This window comes from Podarcis erhardii, assembly GCF_964252035.2.
Source record: "Podarcis erhardii genome assembly, chromosome: 4".
In the NCBI taxonomy this organism is placed as follows: Eukaryota; Metazoa; Chordata; class Lepidosauria; order Squamata; family Lacertidae; genus Podarcis; species Podarcis erhardii.
Window position 1 is genome coordinate 62,965,875 of NC_138508.1, and position 15,467 is coordinate 62,981,341.

The window sequence follows — 15,467 nt, forward strand, 5'->3', positions numbered from 1 at the left end:
TGCTTTTATTCTATCTATCTCTTTCCACCTAGACTTAAGATAATGATTGTACTGATATACATATCCAAGGAAGGGTGTAGTGAAAACATGTCTGAACAACTGGTGGTGTTGGTTTTCTTTTTTTCAAACTGAAGGGGAAAATTGTTAATCTTCAAAGTCATAAAGTGCATTAGCAATTTCTTCTAATTGTAACTCAAGAAAATTGGATTATATAATACAGCCGACTATTCTACTTGCTTCTTCCTAGCAAATGAACAAAATCTTCCTTAAAAATGAATGTAATATATAGTGCAGCATCTGTTTTGTAGAAGTGATTTTTTTGTTACTTTGTTGATAAGGTCAATATAAAAATAAAAATCTGATAAACAATATATTTGATTATGGGGTGCATAACATTACAAGAATACAGTTTCACTATAAAAATGGAGATTATTCTCTTGGTACTTTTCTGTTCTGTTCCTACTGTGACACAGCAACCTCCTGTACTACCTATTTTGCTGTGTTGGTACGTGCCACATACAAAATTATGGGTTATCACAGACCTGGCAAACTTGTTTTTTGTAAATATTTAATGTGTACATTAACAGCCTCATGTTCATGAGTACATTTTTTGAACAAATTTGCTGATATATTGCAAAACGCTAGATCATGGGAAGCAAATCATGCTCCTGAAGTAAGTTGTCATGCACTTCTAATGCATAATGGTAAAATGTTTATGGTTTGGTGGAAGAGGCCAGTCAAATATTTGGATTTCTCCTGTAAAGTGATACCATTAATATGTTGCTTCCAGACTACTTCAGGAGAAGATGTTCGTGACTTCGCCAAGGTATTGAAAAACAAATTCCGAACAAAAAGATACTTTGCAAAACACCCAAGAATGGGCTACCTGCCTGTGCAAACAGTGCTGGAGGGAGACAACATGGAAACGTGAGTGAAGCAGATAAATAATTTTTTCATTTGTTAAGTTCTTTGAGCTGCCCAGTTGGCACCTGATCCCTTTACTTCCTAACTGCATAACGCCACTTTCATTTCTTTCATTTTTGTTTATTTTGGTTGAAATTAATATACAAGCTGACGTTTCAATTGCTATAAGTTAAACTTGAACTAGTAAAAGAAAAATGCCTGTGAGCTTATTGATTGCATTGAAAGTGTTTAAAGTGGTTGACATTTTGTGGCCCTCCAGATGTTGCTGGACAACAGCTTTCATCATTGGGTTGATAGGGGTTGGAGTCCAGCAACATCAGGGGGCCCACATATTCTCCATCCCTAAGATAAGCAGAAGTCAACATTCATTCACTTTCTCTTGATATGAAGAATACTTTTAATCAGATATAGAACCATCAGTAGAGCATGAGACTTAATGTCAGAGTTGTGAATTTGAGTCCCATATTGGGCAAAAATATCCTGCATTGCAGGGCATTGGACTAAATTGCCCTCTTGGTCCTTTCTAACTCTGCAATTCTATGAATTAGTAATTTTGCTTAATTTTAAATTTATACTGTAAACTTCCCACATTTTTCCATATTTCTTCCCATAGAGATGACGACACAAAAATTATGTCTTGAGTTTTTCTTTCCCTATCATCTGCTAGTTAATAGTTACATGATTTAATAGCAATTGCACTACAGCTTGTTATCTCTCTCCTTCTCTTTAATATTTTATTTCGCATATTTTTGGCTGCTTTCCATGGACATTCATGTTGGTCTATTGGATTTTCCTGTTTTTGGGTTTCTTTTAAACTTTCTGTAATTATTTTGCTGCTAAGTTTTTTCTGCCTCTCTCTTCACCTCCTCATTTTTTGTCTTGCAGTCCTGTTACTCTGATCAACTTCTGGCCAGTAGATTCTGCGTGAGTACTTTCGCCAAAGTGTGCTGCTATTGCTTCTGCTGTTGCGTTCTCTCACTATTTGTTTTTAATTTCTGTTGAGTTTCTTTTTTAACATATGTCCATTTCCCTCCTTCCTCCCCACCCGGTTAAAATTTAAAACAAAAATTTAATCCAAATCAATGGAATGGTATACCAGTAAGGTTTCCTGCACTTCATTAAATGTACATGATTGTATTCAAAGTTACAGTCCATCAAAACTGAATCATATAAGTAATCTAAGTTAACTTCTATCTGAATCACAGAGGTTTGGTTTCACAGTCCTACCTCATATGGAAGCATACACATTAAATATCTGAATTTCTGAATTAAAGTAGGCATCATTGGTTGGGAAACAAGAAACTTTGAGATTTGATTATATTTTTTTGGGAGGGAAAGGAAGTATGACATTGATCTTACTTTTAAGGTCATTATTTAACATTATGTACACACAGTTGCCCTAGTCCAGATGTATGTGTGATCAAATGCACATTTGGCTATCTGGTACACGCATGCTCTCCCATTCATTTCAGTGGAGAAGCCAGATTGGCACCTATGGGTTTTGCGGGGATCTGCCTTCAGTGTAAATGAATGGAGAGGAGCTTGTAGATGGGCAGTGTCTGTGCAGAAGTTCTGCTTCTGCCCTCCTAAGCAGTCACAAGATTCTGGTATATTGTAAGTGCAATTACAATGTGTTATTGAGAATGAACAATATTTTTCAATATTGTCAGAGGTCTGGTTATGATCCATCCAACACAAAGCATATTCCAATATTTTGTTTCAGTGGAGAGCATTCCCTGCGTGTAGATTCCTCCTACTGAAGTTTAATGAATTGTGCCTGAAGTTTCAGGAGCAAGATACTATTATTTCTCAACAGAAATCTCTTATTAATTTAAGGCCGCATGAATTCACTGACAAGTTAGTTTAGTAATTGCAGATATGAATAACTATCCACTTTAGATAACTATCAGCTTGACATTGATGCTAACATAACTTTAAGATTGGTCTTAATTATTTGTTTGTGCTACTTAATTCATATGTCTGCTAAATATTAGTGAAGGAGGAAGCCTAAAATTAGTCTATGAACACTACTAAAGGGCTTCTGCCCTTTCCTTGCAAAAAGTGATTACTAAAATAAGCAGCTCTAAAACTACAATTAATTCACAGTATATATTTGGAGCATACTGTTGTAAAGACTAACTGCATTCTCTTAGAAAGCAATCCTATAAATTTCCCACTAAAGTAAGTTCTGTTGAATTCAGTGGGCTTACTCCAAGATAAATTGTCTAAGATTGCAGCATATAATATTAATGAATGAGCATCCTGGTTTTTGCTGCATTAATTTGAAGAGCTGTGTAGACTGAATGCCAGTACACACCTACAGCTAGGTCTGTGACCTGTTTTCTATTGGATACTCAACTACAAGTGAATTAAGAATAGCTTACATTTTTAGTGGTGACATTAATTTTGGCTGGCCTTTCTAGTCAAACCAACACCTGTGGTCACCAGGGCCTGGCTTTGCACTGCTCCAGCAGCAACCCCCCCCCCCCCTTTCTTATAGGAAAGGGTCACAGGAAGGATGTTGGTTCAGTCACTGTGAGGCAAGGCACTTCAGGCACCTCAACATTTAAGTAGCCAAACACTCCTTAGATTTTCTTCAAACCTTGGAACTGGCGAGGGGGCTGGAATCACTTGAGGGCAACAGGCTAGTATAGCAGGTACAAGGCACGTCACATGGCACTCATAGTTCTGGCCACTCCCCTACCTCAGCATCTGTTGGCTAAGGCAGTTTCTTCACTCTGCCTCCTCATAGGACTAGCCCAGGGGAGGAAGGCTGATCACCTGTTATTCTCACTTAAGGATGGGGAGCAAAAATATGAGAGCCTCACAGCATGTTCATTAAAATTCACACAAAATAATTTTTGACAGTTACTGTATATGACAGTTACAGTATATGCCTATGAAGACATAATTAAACTTCATTATTTTTTACACAACAAAACATTAAAAAAAATATTGGGCGAATGGCACTTGGCCTGCTGTCTGCATCCAGCCAGTCATTGTTTTCACCTAGCACATGCAGTGCACAGGGACTTTGATTTAAAACTATGAACAAACTATTTATTTGCAGTTAGCAGGATAGAAGAGAAAATGAGCTGGAGACATCAGTTTAAAATAGATTTCAGTGGATTCATTCTGAACTAAAAGTTGGTTTACCCTTGAATTCTACTATTATTGTATCTCTCCTTTTAAATTAAAATGTCCGTATCAAACTACCTCTCTTTGTAGTCAGAGGCATCTCAGTACCTTGTTTCTTTTGTGGAATTTCCTGAGATGACACAGATTCCTTCTGGCTTTTATTTCTGTCAGTTTAACATCCAGTACATAACTGTGGCAAGTCTACAATTTGATGGCACATGGTTGGCCAATAAATAGCTTCTGAAACCCTGATTTGCATTGTTCAATTCCCAGATGATTTTCATGTATGGCATTCAGTATTTCTATCCTTAGGTCTTGTTTTATGATTCCAATAATGAATATTATGTCCATTTAATTCCTTCATCTAGTTCTAATAAATACAAATATTATCAGACATTTCTTTCTGGCCATTCCAGAAAAAGGTTTCTAAAGAAACAGCAGAATTCTTAATATTTACAATCACTAGTGAAACTCCTTTAGTTTCAGAATGAAAAATAGCAGTGTTTAATCTGTGACACTGGTTCTCCTTTCTTCAGATATACACTCTGGCTAGAGTATCAGCAACTGAGATTTCTGCAGTGTTAATAGTCATCTTTTAATTCTTAGACGTGCCTTATAAACTGCCTTCACTGGCTTTTTAAATCTGTTCCAGCAACTACTGTTTTTACACAGATGAAGTTGTGGGATATTATATATCCAAACACTATTGCTGATGTTTCTTTTTCTGCTTGAGCATAATTCAGTTTGATAGTTCTTGGTGTTCTGAAAGCACATACAACAGGTGAGCCTTTCTACAGTACATTATTTAAACCTGTTGTACAAGCAACTGATTACGTGGTTACTGTTTTTTGTATTATAAATCTTCCAAATCAGTGTTTTTCGTAGTAGCTGCTTTAACTACTAGGCTGACATCCAGTAAGATTCAACAGCTTCAACTGTTTGAGTTAGTATTTATAATATACCTGTTATTTAGTTTATATTTATAATCTGGTTTACTGTACCAATAAGTTTGGCTTACAGTGATTTGCAAGTTTTTAAAGACAGCACATAATCTTTTCTCAAAGGCAATTTTAGAAACCACTGTTCTGTGACCATTTGTGATAAAAACAACAACACACTATTCACATTCTGGAGCTGAGGAATCCAGTGTACCAATGAATAAATAATGAGGCTTTTCTTCTGTTTCTGCTGATCTAAATCTTATCTTTGGCTTTGAACTTTGTTGTAGTTCAATAACTTTAAGCAAAATTATTACCCATTCCACATTTTCATCACTTTCCCAAGTGATGGATAGGAATTTATGCTATAGTCAATGTTTGTACAGCAAATCTTTACCAGATCTTCATATCTACTGAGGCACTTGTTTCTGTTTGGATCTTTCTCTAGTGCTAGGGCTTCCCTTGCCTAAATGTACACACTTCATTGTTAAATCAGTGATGTGTCAGGGATGAGCTGTAGGATGGAGAGAATCCCCAAAACCACATTGAAGCATTTCTTATGAGACCCTTTATCTACCCCACTGAGCTCTATCTGTTCCTCTTCTATGTCTCTTCTCTTTGTTGCATTATTGAAAATGTAGGGGGGGGGACATATTTTTTTAAAGCTTCACCTACAACATGAAGAAATAATGTTCACTGAAGCATATAATCCTCCTTATTTAATTGCTTGGAATTCAGTACTATTCAAATACTTGTGTACAGCTTTTTCAGAAGTTCAAACACCAAGCTTTGTTTTTGATTCACTGTTTTACAATAGAGTATCTGTTTTTTAAAATCTGTTTATAAAAATGATATTAAAGGAGACTGAATTAGGCAATAAAACATACTTTACTTAACACTGTACAAAACTTACTATTACTGATTTCCAAATGGAAGCCACTCCCATTTCTCACCAGAACTGCTTCCCTCCTTCCTGGAATACTTGGTTCTTGCCCATCATTATGGGCATGTGAGACAAATCATCCCATTTCACTTCAAGAAGGGGGCAGTTCCGCAGCTTCAGCCACTAACATGAAAGGGAAAGCTAGAACTCTTTCCACTGATTAAAAAAAGAAAACTTGAACTCTTTGAAACAGAGAGAACTATAGGCCACATGTAGGTTACATACTTGCAGAATTTGTAAACCTGTATTTGCTTACATATAAAACAAGAAAAGTTGCTAGAAGTGAAATATGCTTATTTATAATTTTGTAAAACAGTTTTGATTCTGTCTCTTCATGCTTTAGTCCGGTTCTGAAGTGTCTTGTCTGCTTTCTCCTAAAGCTATGAAATTTATGTAGAGAGGGAATAACAAATACTTACATTAAACAGGCAATTTAACTTATGAGAAAAAGAGGCATTGTTTGATGCAACTGAGTTCTGACAGTTAAAAAAACCACATGTGATGTGTCAGAGCAGTAAAATGCATGAAGTGTTGCTATTAAAATACTACCAAGCAATATTTTTAAAAATGACCTGGTCTATATATTACAAAATTATCTCATACAATGCAGTGGTGAGATCTGAAAGAACTATGTTAAATTGCATGTCAAACGTTTGTGTAAGGAAATTTGAGATGGCTGATAATAGGTCTATCACTTCTCCTGGGGAAAAAAAACACAACTTCTTGTTATTGGGAAACATAGTTTTATACTATAGCTGGTTCCCCATATAAAACTAAAGTGAGAATAAATTTTCTCAGTCTCTTAATAAAACCTGAGACTACCCCGAAATGCACAATTTTCCAATACTAAACATACTGCAGGCCAACGATATTTTTAAAACAATGCCAATACTTCAGCAGAGGTCATTTACACACCTGGTTAAAATACAAAAAGTCTAATGATAGATTAATTCATCATAGGAATGGCAAGCAGAACTCAATAGCAGCACTGGCAAACCCCGGGGGGGGGGGGGATATTCACCTGAAGCTATTCAGCGACATTATGAAGGATCTTTACCCCAACTGGATTTTGGCTTGAGAATGAAACAATACTGAGCCTGCTCTTGCAAAGAATCCCCATGGATGTGGCGCCAGCAATGGTAGAATGTTTGTTCATGCTTGAATAGTAATGGATTCAGAAGCATTAGTGTTCCTAATACTGGTACACAGATCTAATACTTCCATTGAGGGAAGCAGGCAATTACAAATGCACCCCAAGCACTTACACAACGTTTTGGTGTGGTTTTTTTATCCTCCTTTGAGCGTATTTGCTATATACAGCTTATACAGCACACTATATGCAGCACACTGAACAGGCTGCTGCAGTGTCAGGCTTTGAAACCTGATTCAGAGAACTGCAAGGGCAAACTTTTGAAAGAGTCCATTTTCACTAAATATTTTTTACAGGTAGGTTGAGGAAGCAACATGGGTTGCAACTCTTAAGTGTGATGTTTCTTAGATGCAGTGAGGCCAATAACAACTTTGGTGGATTTTCTCTTTCTAAGAATTATTACTTGTGTGATTAATCAGTGTTTTCTGCCTTATAGGCCTGCTTCGTCCCCTCAGCTTTCACATGACGATACCCATTCACGTATTGAACATTATGCTAGCAGGTACGAGACGGGACAAATCTCTGTTAGGCAAATCTTCCTTGAAACAATTATTAAATTATCACCACCATTAATTATATTTCTCCACCTTTTTCAAAAAGAGGACCAAGGCAATATGCAAAAAATTAAATATTGGAATTATAATGTCCAACACCACACAAACTTTAACAAACGATGCTAGGGTTATTAAAAGCTCCAAGGATGGAGGGTATACATGTTTACTAACTTCTTCTAATCAGCTTGCCAACTAACTTGCATGCAGAATGACTGCATGATATTTAGAATGTACATACAATTCACTTAAAACAGGAATTGCCAAAGCATGCTCTTGCTTACATCTAACTCTGAGTTTGTGCTCAGAACTTCATTATACATTCTTTTTTCCAGAGGTATGCTTCAGTGGAATCCTGCAGTGACCATGTACTACAAAATAGCGATATCTGTCCAGGATGTGTCAATTTTAGTCCATGTATCAAAAGTGACACAGCTTAATAATACATCTTCTGAATATTATAGGGGAGGAAAATGATGGCTTTGAAAAATAATCATACACTATTAGTATACCACACATTTGGAAGACTCATCTCATATATATCAGAGTAGGAGCTAAATTCTAATATTTACAGTTTTTTCTGCCCCAGCGAGAGATAATAATAATAATAATAATAATAATTTATTATTTGTACCCCGCCCATCTGGCTGGGTTTCCCCAGCCACTCTGGGCGGCTTCCAACAGAGATAAAAAATACACTAAAATGTCACATATTAAAAACTTCCCTGAACAGGGCTGCCTTCAGATGTCTTCTGAATGTCAGGTAGTTGTCCATCGCCTTGACATCCGATGGGAGGGCATTCCACAGGGCGGGCGCCACCACCGAGAAGGCCCTCTGCCTGGTTCCCTGCAACTTGGCCTCTCGCAGTGAGGGAACCGCCAGAAGGCCCTCGGAGCTGGACCTCAGTGTCCGGGCAGAACGATGGGGGAGGAGACGCTCCTTCAGATATACTGGACCGAGGCCATTTAGGGCTTTAAAGGTCAGCACCAACACTTTGAATTGTGCTCGGAAACGTACTGGGAGCCAATGTAGGTCTTTCAAGACCGGTGTTATATGGTCTCGGCGGCCGCTCCCAGTCACCAGTCTAGCTGCCGCATTCTGTATTAGTTGTAGTTTCCGGGTCACCCTCAAAGGTAGCCCCACGTAGAGCGCATTGCAGTGGTCCAAGCGGGAGATAACCAGAGCATGTACCACTCTGGCGAGACAGTCCGCAGGCAGATAGGGTCTCAGCCTACGTACCAGATGGAGCTGGTAAACAGCTGCCCTGGATACAGATTTGACCTGTGCCTCCATGGACAGCTGTGAGTCCAAAATGACTCCCAGGCTGCGCACCTGGTCCTTCAGGGGCACAGTTACCGCATTCAGGACCAGGGAATCCTCCACACCTGCCCGCCTCCTGTCCCCCAAAAACAGTACTTCTGTCTTGTCAGGATTCAGCCTCAATCTGTTAGCCGCCATCCATCCTCCAACCGCCTCCAGACACTCACACAGGAGAAACATGAGTGGGGGTGTATAGCAAAGAATAGTACAATGTAATCTTTTTAAGTGACAAAAAACTTAACTTTGTCTACATGTCATTTATAGTGAAAGCAATTAGTCTTAGATATGACTGCTGAGCAGCCTAACAACTAGTGCCAAGGGAAAGAACAGGGGTGTGGGTGCTATTATTTCAGAACCATTTGTGCTGATTGTTACAGTTATCTGTGTCACATTTAAAGGCAGACTACTTAGAGATATTTATGATATTTTCTTTTCTCTGTAGGCTAGCAGAAATGGAGAACACCAATGGGACGTACCTGAATGATAGCATTTCTCCTAATGAGAGCATGTAAGTGTGCCATCTCTATAAAATTATGGAAAACTTTATATTGCATATGTGATTTCAGATCTGTCATAAGATCTTAAAATTAAAATTCATAACAATGCTACACATTAGACAGTATTGCCAAACTAATGTCAAAAATCACATAAAGAATGCATATTTCAGTACTGTTTGTTTCAGGATTGCCACCATAAGCAACAACCCAATTATTCTCACCAGACTTTGTCCTGGTTGAAGTCATGGGCTTGAGCAAACATAGGCTTCTATCCAACAGAGTTCTATTGTCACTAAGTGTGATAGGTAAAGAACTGCAAGTGAGAATCATTCTATTGCTTCCTCTGGAGAATAATGTGCATTACTCATGGTACAATTGACTATCCGGTGGCATCCAAACTTTTTTCAAGAAGGCCCAGATTTGATGAAGTGAAGGGCCGTGAGGGCTGACCAAAGGGCCAACCAAAGTTGTTGACCTTTTTTTAGAACTGAAGTTGTTGGGGGCTTTTTTTAAAAAAAAAATTTTACCCCAGAAGATAAACTGCCTCAGGGGCCGGATTAGATTGACCGGTGGGCCGTATTAGGCCCCCAAAATGGGCTTTGGAAATGGGCCTGTTATGCAGTGACCATTGACTATCAATCTTGGTACTAAAACGTAGATACATAAGAGATACTCGGGTGTTCCTAATCAGACATCTGCAGGGTATTCTGTCCTGGTGTCAGTGAACACACATAGGGACAAAGGCAGAGTTTGCTGCTGCTATGCTACTCTCTACCACTAAACAAAGCAATGCTTTTAGTTTTTCCTGAAAAGCCCTTTAAAAATATTAAACATTATAATTGAATTATCAGCGTGGCTTACACTTCCAAAAACAAATTCTAAATGATTACCCACAAAATTGGAGAAAACCAGGTTTTTATTATTATTTATGAATTGCTCTTTGCCATAGTAACTTAAAGCATAAAGACAAATTAAAATGGAAGCAACATTTTAATCTATGTACAACAAAAGTTAAGACTTCAGGCTTTGGAGGTGCACTTCAGGTTGAGCTACAAAAGTGGTTTGTTTGTTCAAACAATTCAGAGGTTCACATGAATGCAGAAATTCCAGCTCCTGGGGGCCTAACCCTTTTGGGGCCCCAAATATTTTGGGACTGCCTCCAGTGTTCAAAAAAGTCAGGGTCAAGCACGGAGCCAAGCATGGCGAGATTTCCATGTCCAGCTCCTTCTCCTCCTCCTGCCATGGAGGGGAAGGAGAGGAAATGGCGGCAGGAGGAGGAGGACCTGCCGGCCATTGAAGCCATGTTGTCGCCATGTTCCTGGCTCCTCCACCGTCCTGACACGATGTTGCCCTCCCCCATCTCCCTCATAAGTTGGCGCCTATGCATGAATGAGCTAATGGTTAAGCAATACATGTTCCCAGTTGGCTTTGCAGCACTTTTGCCTCTTTCTTATGTCCTCCTGCCTGCGGTATTCCCACAGATGTGTAAGCACAATGACCAGGTGTAACTCTCCATGGATATAAGTGTTGTATTTCTGTCTTACTAGTTATTTTCTCCACAACTTAATCTTTATTGTGGTTTTATTTTAAAATAGCCAGTGTAAAATTTCATATAACCTAGTAATAAATGGTGCACAAAATTACAACCTTGCATAAAACTCTGCTAAACTAATTTTCACAACAAATGCAAAGCAAAAATAGAGGAGCTGGCTGTAATCCAACACAATGCTTTAATGATATGGCACATAGTGGCTTAACCTTGGTTACACATATGCAGTTTATTACGAAGGACACTAGGTTATTAGTTGCCAACACCTGCACAGAAACAACTGTTGCTTCCTTCTTGATTTCAAAATGCTTCACAGGTTGAATTTCTCCCTGCATGCATTTGTTAAAGTTGCAGGTGCCTTGTGTTAAAAAGGTACCAGTCATAAATGCCACCTTGCAGAGGTGTCTTCAGCAGTGATTCAGTAACAGCCATACATACTGGCTCACTTATGAGCCAGTTGGAAAGCCTTATGGCAGTGGGACAAACGAAGGCATAAGGAAAACCTGGACATGGCATTTCTAATTTCTGGATAGAATAGTATGCAATAGGTGTGAAGAGGAACAGGAAAACAAAAACAAGTGAGGGAAAATTCACTTATACACAGAATCACATCATATTACATTGTATTCAAAGTGGAAGAATAAACTGCTCCTCTGGTGAAGTGCATGCCAGCTGTTCTGTATTTAGGCTATAGGAGACCCTGAATATCACTGGGAAGCTGGAGGCTCCAGAACATCCCTACCTAGACAATAATTGTTGACCCAAGAGGTAGGTATCTTGACCTCCCAAACAGGGTGCTAGAGGTCCTGGGAACTCAGTTTAGATAAGATTGACAGCAGCTGAAGATTTCATTCTACCTATTTCCTATTGCTCATACTCATCCATAACAAATTATCTACCTCTTTTCTCAGACAGGTGGCACCAAGCAACTGATTTGACCACTTTGCTGATATGCCACTTTCCCCCTTCTGCCTAAATTTTAGCAGAATGTACCCAATAATATGTAAAAAAAAAAAAAAATGGGACTGAACTGTTCTGTTGTAATCAGTTTAATACACTGAATTCTGAGTTTCTGCCAGCAGCCGAGACAAACTCTGTACTACTCTTTGATACATACATTATCACAGCTCTCTGCCATTCTTGAGGACAAAATATGTGGAGGGCAGTTTTCTAGATGGAAATGTGTGTCTGGTCTCTTTGCTTTGCTTTCTCTTGTTCTTACCATTTTCCTTTTTTGCATTTTTAGAGACGATGAACATTTGTTAATCCAGCACTACTGCCAAAGTTTGAACCAAGAATCCCCACTCAGTCAACCGCGAAGCCCTGCACAAATTCTAATTTCCTTGGAGAGTGAAGAAAGAGGTGAACTGGAGAGAATTCTAGCAGACCTAGAAGAAGAAAACAGGTCAGTTTTGTTTTGGTACTATTTCCATGCATCCACAGAATAAATTGTTCATGAGGTAGCATTTAAATCAACAAGCAGCAAATTGGAATGTAAGTTGCCTGGAAATTTGTCACATGCAGTTTTCTTCTTTATATTATGCGAGATAAAGTAGATGGTGTGTAAATCTATTTGTCATGCTTAATTTAAAATAAAGATCTAAACCTAAAATGTGAAACATTTAAATTTAAAAATTAGATGGCAAATAAACCTATTTGTCATGTTTAATGCAGCAATGATAGAACATGGCTTCTTGCTTCAGAAGGAATGTTTAAATCCTATAAAATATGTGATTTTGGCCTAAAATTGCTACATAGTTGCATGTGCATTTGTTGCTACCTTCAGTCACATTTGTTAGATATGGTAGATGAATTATGCGTATGTGCCTCATGCAAAGCAGTTCTTTATCTTTCCCTGTACAATTGTGGACACCCCCCCCCCGCCTTTAAAGGAAAATAATAGAGATACCTGAAATGGTGGAGCTTTGCTGTATGTAGCAGAGCTGTCCAAATCAAGATACACATTTTTCTTAGTGTCATGTCATCAGTGATGTTATCTGATCAAACACCCTGACACTATATACATAGCAGAAACATTAGCAAATGTAGCGCTGAAGAGATGTCGTTATCCTCTGCAGCCCAAAAGGGCATTTTTAGTCTTCGGAATAAGAATTGCCCATGCACAGCCTAACAATAAGCTTGTAATACATTCATTATATGTTGCCTTCAAATTGCACTGCTTTGTGAACTCAATCTGTTATACCTGGTGCAAAAAACTTACAGTATTTATTCATAGCCTAGAGCAATAGCTCCCCAATTTCACTTGAGCCTTCAGCCACTTTTGTGATATGATGAGTAAATGTTAATGATGAAATTACTGCCAAGAACTGCACAATTGCTGCCTTCTGCACAATTGTTGCCATCATTTAATGCAATAGTGCAATTTTAAAACAATACTTTATGGGAGCTGCTTTCATTTAAGCTGTACAAAACTAAATAATAATAAACTGCACATTGAATAATGAAAAACATCAAAGGAAAAAAGGCATTTGTAAGTCTCTTTGAATCATTTCCATGAATAAAGCAACTGAATCATCATCAACGAGATCTGAGATATAGTACTTAGGTGGAAAAGTATAAGGCTGTTCTCCTGCTTACAAGGAATAGCAGAGAAAAAGATTTGGTACAGTACTCATAAAACCACACTGGAAATGTTATACAAGCAAGTCTTAAGAGCTCTAGAAATAAATAAAAAGTGAAATTTTATATATATATATATATATATATATATATATATATATATATATATATATATATATATTTTAAGCCAAAGAAGTATTAATGTAAGCTGGGAGGGGGTAATATCCCCCTATTTATATACATCTCCATATTGGAAATCAAGTGCAATTACAAAGAAGCAAAACAAAAGCCCAGCCCTGGCCGTGAACTGAAATGATGGCTTAATACCTGTGGGCACCACAGTGCTCTCTCACATACTCCTTGGTGCCCATCAAGGCTCCTACCATTTACTATTTTAAAATTGCAGCTTTATGATTTTTCTTTTGGTTGAGGGTGTTGCCTGCTCTTTTTCCTGTGTTTTATTGAGGGGTGGGGGTAGGTAGGTGAATTTCCTGGTTTGGTGGGGGAGAGAGAATTCTGAGTATTGTCAGTTTCCCTTCAGTGACATGGGTATTTTGTGGTGCCCATGACAGTTTTTAAGACTTCAAAATATGCCCCAAGACAGAGGCAGTTTTAGGGTAGCACGACCGGTTTGGTCACACTATGTGCCGTGCTGCAGGGGGCACCACAACAGTGCTGTAGATCACAGTGTGAGAGGTGGGAGGGTGCTGAGTTTTAGCATTGCACAGTACACCGCTGATATTTGAGAGCCCAAAGTTGAACACTGCCTCAGATCCAAAATGGTTGGACAGCCTTGCCTACATTTTAGTGTGTTACACCTTGCTTAAGCATACAAGGCCCTGCAAAATGGTGTGGGGTAATTTTCTGAAATCAAATAACATTTTTTTAAAAAAAGTACCCTTCTAGCTACAAAACCACTTCTATAAGCCAGGTTTGTACAATGTAACCTCCTAGGCCCCTGTTTTTATTATTAAAGATTTTCTTGTTTTACAGAAGTATGTGTAATGTCTCTCGTATTTTTTCCATGTAAATTTTTTACAAATCCGTTTCATTTGTTGAGACATTAGGGGGAGGGAAAGAAGGGGTGGAGGGGGGGGGAGATGGGTGGGGGTGGGGTCGGGCGGCGATGTTTCTATTATGCTTAATGTATGTAGGGTTTGGTGTCAGCGTTGCTTGTGCTGTTCACTTGTGTTCCTTTGGTGATGAGAGAGGTTGGGGTTGGCCTAGGGTGTGGTTGTTTGTTTGTGATTGGCTGTGGTGATCTTTGTTTTCATGTGTGAGTGCAGTGGGTGGGTGTTGTGGATCAGGTTAGCCATATTGATTTGTATGCTGTTGGTGGATTATTGTCATTGTCTTGTTGGGCTGTGTATGTGATAAAGGGGAACTAGGCTCCTGTTTTGATATCCCCTAACAGGTTGTGTAGGCCTGCTATAAATACATGCAATCCTTGGCAATAAGTACAGTTGTTCATTTCCCATCATGAGTAATTACTTTCACAAGTAATTGTTGTATCACCACAGATGTTACTAACAGCTCATGAGTGGGATGTCTGCATTGCTCAGATTTCCAAGTTCCAGGTGTTACTGCAATTTCAGCTACGCAAGTTCATCCTTGCTTGTGGAATAGTTTTTATTCTTTTCTACTAGTCCTCTTAATAAGGTGTGGAGGCATCTCAGATTTATTATGCAGTGATATCACTTTGGCTGCTAATAAAATAACCTAGCCCAGGTTGTAGTTTGGCAAGGTGGGTTTCAGGATATTGCTAGTTGCTGTGCACTTGCTCATTTTGAAAGGATTATACATTTATCTCCCTGCTCTCCCTTCTACATCTATATATTTTCAGAAGGGTTCGGTTTTTTTCAACACGCTAATTCTG

The 15,467-nt window shown here is 38.5% G+C and overlaps 1 protein-coding gene and 1 long non-coding RNA gene across 24 annotated transcripts in view; one reads left to right on the forward strand and one right to left on the reverse strand.

Annotated features, from left to right (window-relative positions):
• Window positions 1–15,467, forward strand: part of DMD (dystrophin) — a 1,009,769-nt gene that overhangs the window by 973,435 nt on the left and 20,867 nt on the right. For 9 of the 12 annotated variants that reach the window (XM_081858834.1, XM_081858841.1, XM_081858836.1 and 6 more), the window contains 5 exons: window positions 791–927; window positions 1,810–1,848; window positions 7,530–7,595; window positions 9,408–9,473; window positions 12,258–12,416. In XM_081858834.1, coding sequence (XP_081714960.1) covers window positions 791–927; window positions 1,810–1,848; window positions 7,530–7,595; window positions 9,408–9,473; window positions 12,258–12,416 — 467 coding nt within the window. The remainder of the gene's footprint in view (window positions 1–790; window positions 928–1,809; window positions 1,849–7,529; window positions 7,596–9,407; window positions 9,474–12,257; window positions 12,417–15,467) is intronic. The other 3 variants (XM_081858839.1, XM_081858837.1, XM_081858835.1) reach the window with 2 other exon arrangements.
• LOC309340251 overlaps window positions 12,261–15,467 on the reverse strand; it is a 62,241-nt gene continuing 59,034 nt past the window's right edge. For all 12 annotated transcript variants that reach the window (XR_014155872.1, XR_014155873.1, XR_014155874.1 and 9 more), the window contains one exon: window positions 12,261–12,399. This is a non-coding gene — a long non-coding RNA (uncharacterized lncRNA). The remainder of the gene's footprint in view (window positions 12,400–15,467) is intronic.